Here is a 7,253-nt window from a genome sequence, read left to right as displayed (position 1 = left end):
AGGCTGGGCTCCAAAGGGGAAACACAAGGGTCAGGGAGTGGGAGGGGATGGGGGGACTGGAGCTGCCATCTTCTGAGCCATCCCCAGAGACTCTGAGAAGACATTCTCATCCATCATTGAGCTCCAGGGCAGTTGCCCTATGGGGTTTCACAGAGGATAGAGCCTTCCATCATCTTAGTCACCCACTTCCCACCCCTGTGCCTGGGCATCCCCCCCCAACCCCAACCCAGGAGGACCATCCACTGTGAGTCTGGCCTCAGAGATTGACATGGAAAGGACACAAGTGGCTGTCACCTGCAAAACTGTCTGGATTCTTTTTGAGTGGAATGGATGGAGGGTGGAGACATTGGAACATAAATAGAAAGAAGAATGGAAGAATGGATAATGGAAGGATGGATGGATGAAAACATGGATGATGCAAGGATGGATGCATGCATGGCTGGATAGATGCATGGAAGGATGGCTGGATGAGTGAATAGATGTGTGGGTAGATGAATGGAAGGATGAATAAATGGATGGATGGAAGCATGCATGAATGGACAGGTGATAGACAAATGGAGAATATATGAATGAATGAATATACAACACCAATCCCAAGGGCCCTGTAGGACCCATGAAGGACAAACTTCCGTGAGCAGAGGAGTTTGATTAACTCAGTACCTGCTCCTGCAACCAAGGTGAGACCAATAATAAATTCTCCATCACTCGACATTGGCAACAACATCCATGGAAATAAATCATCAGAGAGAAGGAAAAACTGACAGGGACCCAGAACGTGCTCTAAGATGCCTTTAATTGCCTTGGTGCCATGCAGACCTAGGACTCCAGACCCTCACTCTTCAGGGGAAGAGGACCTGCCATGGGATTCCGGAGCTCATTCCCCTATATCTGCTGGCAGGTGCTGTTCAGGAGGGTAAACTGGGTATATAAGGGCCGTGAGGCCACAGTGAAAGTGCAGTTCACCTGAAAATAAAAAAAAAGTAATTCTATGTAAGACATAAAATAAGAACAATGTAACAATGAGGGTGCAGAAAGGACTTAACAGGAGCTCAAGGGACATTAAAAACTAGGAAGAAAGAAAAGCAGAATCAAACAGTAGCCTGGGGCTGGGCTCTGAAGCTCAGCTCTCCATGATCAAGGCTGGGAGTTCCTGAGAGGGTGCCTGGTGGGACCATGACCTGCCCCTCAGGGTCCTCTCCCCCAGGGCATGCGATGCCTGAAGGGCTTTGCCCAGTGAGCTCCCGGGGAGCCTACAGACTGCCCAGGAGATGGTTCAGGTGACACCCACTCAACCCTCAGTAGCTGCAAACCCACCCCAGTGGAGGCAGCTCCAAGGCTGGGTCCAGAGAGACGCCAGCCCCACTGAGGCCCATATCCAAGGTCTCAGTCCAATTGACCATATGTCAGCCCATAGGGTGATGACATGAGGACTGATTGACTGAGACTTGTCCTTGCTGCCCAGGAGACCAGGAGGAGGGCGGGAGCGACCAGCAAACTAATCAGTCCTCCCGTCCAGAAGAATCGGAGCAGAGGAAGGAAAGGCCCACAGGGAGAACTGCCTCTGCCTGGACCCAAGTTCGTAGGAAGCTGGAGGCTGGGGAGCCTCCATCCTGGAGGGAAGGGCCCAAGGGGGTCTGTAGGAGTCTCTGGTGGGCCAGCCAGGCTGTGAGCACAGGGCCCAGCTTGCTGCTGAGCTGGGAGCATCTCTGTGCAGGGGGAGCCCTGGGACCTGGCAGGGAAGGGCCTGGACCCTGCATTCTGTTCCAGGGTCAACACTGATGCCTTCTAAGCCTCCTCACACACCCTCCTTGACATTCTTTTTCATTCTCTGAAGATTTGTGATGCTTTGGGTTGATTTTACTCTCAAACCTTTTTCCCTTCAGGGCCTTCTTGCAAGGGGCAGTTGTCGATGTCTTCGTCGTGTTTTTTACAGATTGTGCGGCCCAGGTACAGGTCCATTAAATACGTCAAAGAGAACTTCTGTCAAAGGGAGATTGTAGAAACTTCTGTGAATATATACTTTGCAGTAATGAGAAAAGCACTGAGATTCGGATAGAAAATGGGCAAACGGTGTGAATGCGCACATGTGAATCAACTGGGACAAACCTAGGTGCATATTCTTATTTTTTTATTATCAGTTTATATTTTTCTTTTTCATCCTAAATCTCTATTTTCTTACAAAAAGATGCCCCTGAGTGCAGGTCCCACAGCCCTGGAATTTCCCCTGCCTCACTCCTCCTGATGGTTGGCACCCAGGAGCCGCATCACCAGCACATGGCATTGGCGGGGGGGGAGGTGTTCCAGGATGAAGGGCCCTGGCATTGACAGTACACACACAGCACACCTGGCATCACCCAGCTCTCAATCACATTATCCAGACACCCGGAGGGCATCACGCGGCTCCTTCTAGGGAGGGGGCCAAAAATGCTCATCCGCTGAGCCTCTGTCAAAGCCATGCTGTCCCTTTAGGGGGCAACATCCAGACCAGGACGGGAGCCAGGGGACTGGATGTTCCCTTTCTCCTGGGGCAGCTGTGACACCCAAGGGCTCACCTGGAAAACCTTCATCCAGGTGGATGTTTGTGACCCGGGTGCTGCTCTGTGTATTCATCAGCTTCTCTAAGAAGTCATCATGAGATAGAATCTCATTTCTTATGGAGAGGCGGTGAGAACTCGGAAGAACTCAAACATGGAGAGGGATGTAGCCAGAAATCTCCCCAGGGAGGAAAATGCCTCTGGGGCACTGACCTAGAAATTTCTAGAAAACTGGCTTCCTTAGGGGTACAGGAATGCCTGCAGCTGATGCAGCCCACCCCGCAACACACACACACACACACACACACACACACACACGTCCAGTCTCTTGCATTGCGACTGGACCCTGGGCAAGGACAGGTTTAGGATGGATCGGGGGCAGCAGTGGCCACACGGATGCTTGAGGGGCTCTTGGCCTTGCCAAGTCCGGGGCTGGGACTCAAGCCAGGGAAGGACCAGCTGGTCAGGAAATGAGGGCATGTGAGGGAAGCTGGGGCTGTCTGTGTAGGAGAAGACCCTCCCATCAGAGCCCTGCTGACTCAGGCCGACTTGGGGCTGGCCATCCAGTGTCAGGCTTGGGTCTGGGCTCAGAACAGCTGGACAACAGTTAATCCAGACAAAGTGTACAGGCGGGGGAGCAATGAACATCAGTGGGAAAGTGCTGCCCGGCCGAGTGCTCAGGACACCATGCTCCCCTCTTCCCCACCCTGATGCTCTGTAACCACAGCCTTCCTGACCTTCCCAGGCTGCCTCGGGGATACCCAACCTTCTTCCTGTCTCCCCCGCCCCTCTCTGTGCCATCTGCCCATCTGCTCAGCACAATGACCTGGCGTCCACGTCTGACACCCCATCCATACCCCACATCAATTTCCAAGCAGACTCAGAAGCCAGCTGTCCTCTGCCACCCGGAGACCAGGGCAGGGCTCCTGCACCCTGGTCTCAGCTTGCACCCAGGCTGAGACACCCACTTCTCCCACAGTGTCCAGAGAGATGCTGGACAAAGCTGAGCAACCTCTTCTTCTGAGTCCCTGATACTCTGAGGGGAATATCCTGACCGGCCACCAACACACCCACACCCTGCATGCCACCGCCTCCCACCCCCCCAGCACCCCCTTCTCTGCAACACAGACCCACAGACTGCAACCTGGCCCTGCAGACACTCATGACTCCTCCTGGCCCAAGGCCCTCTCTGGGCTTCCCCATCCTTCTTATCCCCAAACCTTCATGTGGGTCCTCCCAGGAGTGCCAGTCTTTAAAAAGGCTCTTCTGCCCCCCACACCACCCTCCCCACAGCCCTGCAGTTCTGCACTGACTGCTCTTGTCCGCCTTTTCAACTGTCTCATCCGAGAACTTGGGGCTTGATTGCTCTCATCACCAGGGTAACAGCCCCAGGAGGGCAGGCCCTGCTATCTCCACTGCCTCCTTCAGGCCTGGAGGGGGCTTAGGGAGGGGGAGAGACTCCCCATGGCCCCACCTTTACTCCGAAGTCAGGCCCTGGGGTGAGGGTGGCAGATCCGTGGTCTGGATGAAAGGATAAGAGATCCTTCATTTGGTCAGTGTTAGTGGCTCACTTGTGCCCGACTCTTTGCGACCCCATGGACTATAGCCCGCCAGGCTCCTCTGTCCATGGGATTCTCCAGGCAAGAGTACTGGAGTGGGTCACCATGCCCTCCTCCAGGGGATCTTCCCAACCCAGGACCCATGGTGGTCTGCTCCACAAGGTGCCTCAGCCCACCAGCAGGCCCGCTGTCGACTCTGTGATGCTGCTCCTTCCTGGACTTTGAAGTCGGGGTGCTGCCCCCTGGTTCATCTCCCTCCTCGCCTAGCCTTCTGCTTCCCTCTCCTTCTCTCCCCTGCTCCAAGCATTCAGCAAATGTATTGGAACCTTGGAGCCCTTCTAATGGAAGTTTGTATTTTTAAACATCCTTGACCAAATGAGGGCTTCCCTGGTGGCTCAGACAGTAAAGAATCTGCCTGCAACATGGGAGACCTGGGTCAGGAAGATCCCCTGGAGGAGAGCATGGCAACCCACTCCAGTATTCTTGCCTGGAGAGTCCCCTGGACAGGAGACCCTGGTGGGCTACATTCCATGGGATCACAAAGAGTCAGACATAGCTGAGTGACAAACACTGACCAAATGAAGGATCTCTTACCCTTTCATGCAGACCACGGACCCGCCACCCCAGCCCTGGGGCCTGACTTCAGGGAAAAGGTGGGGCCACAGGGAGGGTCTCTCCCCCTCCCCAAGCCTCCTCCCCTCCCACCTCCATGCCTTCCCCTACTCCTCTCACCCTCACCTTGTGCTGACTCCTCCTGACCCACAGCAGCTTGTATGCATTCTCGTCTGGTTGGTGCTCATTGAAGTGGTGGATGGCAAACTCCACACACATGCTGAACTCTTGCTCTGTCTTCCCGACGTCCTCAAACATCCAGCTGCAGACATGAGGCCCCAGAGCAAGAAGCCCCAGGAGCAGAGGCAGCTTCCAGAACATGTTGTCCAGCGTCGTCCTGGAGGCCGAGTGCTCTGGAGGCCGTCCTCCTCAGCTCCCCACCCAGCACCGCCCTGCCCCATACAGCGCTTTGCTGCCCACCGGGCCCTCTGCCCAGTTCCTCCTCTCTGACCCTCCCATCATCACCAGATGGGAAATTGAGCTGGGGGTGGGGTGGGGGGATGTCCCAGTTTCCACCCCTTGTCAAATAAGCCTTGGGCACCAGGGACCCACAGGCTCTGTTCCCCCTCATCTCTAGTGCAGCTTCAGACCAGCCTCAGTAGGGTCTGGGTGAGGGTCTCGAGCCCTCTGGAATTCCCCTCATGGTAGCGCACCCCAGGATGGGCAGAGTCATAGGAACGCTTAGGGATATTGGTGGGTCCTGAGTCCTGGGCAGCTGAGGGCCAAACCGGATCTTGGCTGCAGCCCACGACCTCAGGAAGTGTCTGGAATGTACAGTGATGGGCAGTGTGTAGGCTGGGATAGCGTCCTCTCCACCTCCCACATCTGCGGACCTCCTTGCCCTGGGGCCTAGCTGTGCTGGGCACTGGGGAGGGGGCTTCTAATGTCTGTGAGCAACGGGGAAGCCAGCCAAGGCAGGGGCCCTGCTGGAAAGGACATGAATGGCAGCCAGGAGGGGGTGAAGGGCTGCGAAACATCAGGATTAGAATACGCTGAATTTGGATAAATGTCTTATCAGCTCAAAAAGAGTGTGTGCTCTGCAGCCACTGGTGGATAGTCTGCAACTGTTATTCATTTGTCAAATCAACACTGAGGTGCAGCCCGGGGTGCTTGGCAGCAAGCCATGGCTCCGAAGAGACACAGAGAAACTGAAACAGACGTTTCCTGCTCTCAAGCTCTGGACGAGGTACCAGCAGGGCCCATGCTGTTGGTGGAGGGGGGGAGGGTCATGACTGGGGGCCAAACACAGAGCAAGATGTGCACGTCTTCACTGGAGGCCCTGGACTCCCGGCTAAGGCCAGATTGGTCAACTCAAACCAAGAGAGCAGGTTCCGGAGAGCTCTGCAGGGGTCTTATCTAAGGCGGCTACAGGGGAAGGGAAGCCTTTGGGGGAAGTTGCACTGGGCCTTTCATTTGTCCTTTCGAGCCTGTGCTCGTACTGGGGGCTCATGTCAGGGTAAGGTCCCCGCAGGCCACCTGGCCACACAAACTGGATGTCCCATGGAGTAGCCTCAAGTCTCCACAATACTCCAAATCAAATTTGTTGAATGATTTCTTACACTTTTGTATATATCATCTGGCTTTCACCTTGTGGGCTGTCTGTCAACCATTGAGACAGTGCTTTCACTCTTCCCCGGACCAGGAATCTGGCTGTTCTCCCTCTGGTTCTGTCCCTTGTGGCTTTACTTCTCTGGAGACTGGGAGAAGGGATGACCCCTACATCGGAGAGACCTCTTGTAACTTCCCAAACCCAGCAAAGCTGTGACATCGGTTTCCCAAATGCTGTGTTTCTGATCCCATATGTGTTTAGAGCTACAACCAGCAGACGGAGGCTGCAGTTGACATTGGACACCTTCACTTGAACCCTGGTGTCCCCCCCAGAAGCTCGTGGTGGGCTTAAAGTCACCTTGCAGCTGGGTCTGAATGCTAAGCACCATGACACAAAGACAGGGACAAGTGCAAAGCCCCCTGGTGTAGTCAGGTGTATCTGAGCTCAGACCACAGCACAGCTGAAAAGAGGAGGACAAAGAACCTCTGATGGGAAACGGAAGATTAGGCTAGACTTGTCCAGCCCAGGGCCCATGAAAAATGGCTTCATCCCTCTGAGCTCAAGTGCCCTCAAAGGAAGCTCGGATGACCACATCCCCACTCCTATCAGTTTGTACTTGCCCTTATCAAATTGTGGGGAGGTGTAGAAATCCCAAACACAGGTACCAAAGGACCAAAGCTGACTCCGGCCAGCTGTGCTCATGGAGTTGCCCAGAGCTGGGGGACAGGGCAGAGGGGGGTCTGTCTCACCAGTGCTTACGGCCTCATCATGGGTATCAGCCAGCCAGGAAAGGGACCAACGACCATGGACATGCAAATCAGATCCCCAAACTCAAAAGGCAGAGGGAAGACCCCTGAAGCCTCTTCCTCTGAAGTCCTCCTCCAGATGGCATCCCATGGCCTCTCTGTTCCAGTTGGGCCCCCACACCCCCATCCCTTGGAGCCTCCAGGCCTGTCCCAGGGCTAGTGACTCTGTGTTGATAGGCTTGAAAGACAGACT

At 54.8% G+C, this 7,253-nt stretch overlaps 1 protein-coding gene across 1 annotated transcript; it reads right to left on the bottom strand.

Annotated features, from left to right (window-relative positions):
• Positions 1-814: 814 nt before the first annotated feature.
• LOC129624939 (probable cystatin-15) lies at positions 815-5,042 on the bottom strand. Its single transcript, XM_055543137.1, has 3 exons — positions 4,832-5,042; positions 1,870-1,980; positions 815-963 (listed from the first exon to the last, which is right to left on the bottom strand). Exons 1-3 carry the CDS (start codon positions 5,024-5,026, stop codon positions 883-885), a joined length of 387 nt encoding a protein of 128 aa, XP_055399112.1. The 5' UTR covers positions 5,027-5,042; the 3' UTR covers positions 815-882.
• Between the last annotated feature and the right edge of the window lie 2,211 nt (positions 5,043-7,253).

Source organism: Bubalus kerabau, chromosome 13, assembly GCF_029407905.1.
Source record: "Bubalus kerabau isolate K-KA32 ecotype Philippines breed swamp buffalo chromosome 13, PCC_UOA_SB_1v2, whole genome shotgun sequence".
Lineage (NCBI taxonomy): Eukaryota > Metazoa > Chordata > Mammalia > Artiodactyla > Bovidae > Bubalus > Bubalus kerabau.
This window is presented reverse-complemented; position numbering and strand designations above follow the sequence as displayed.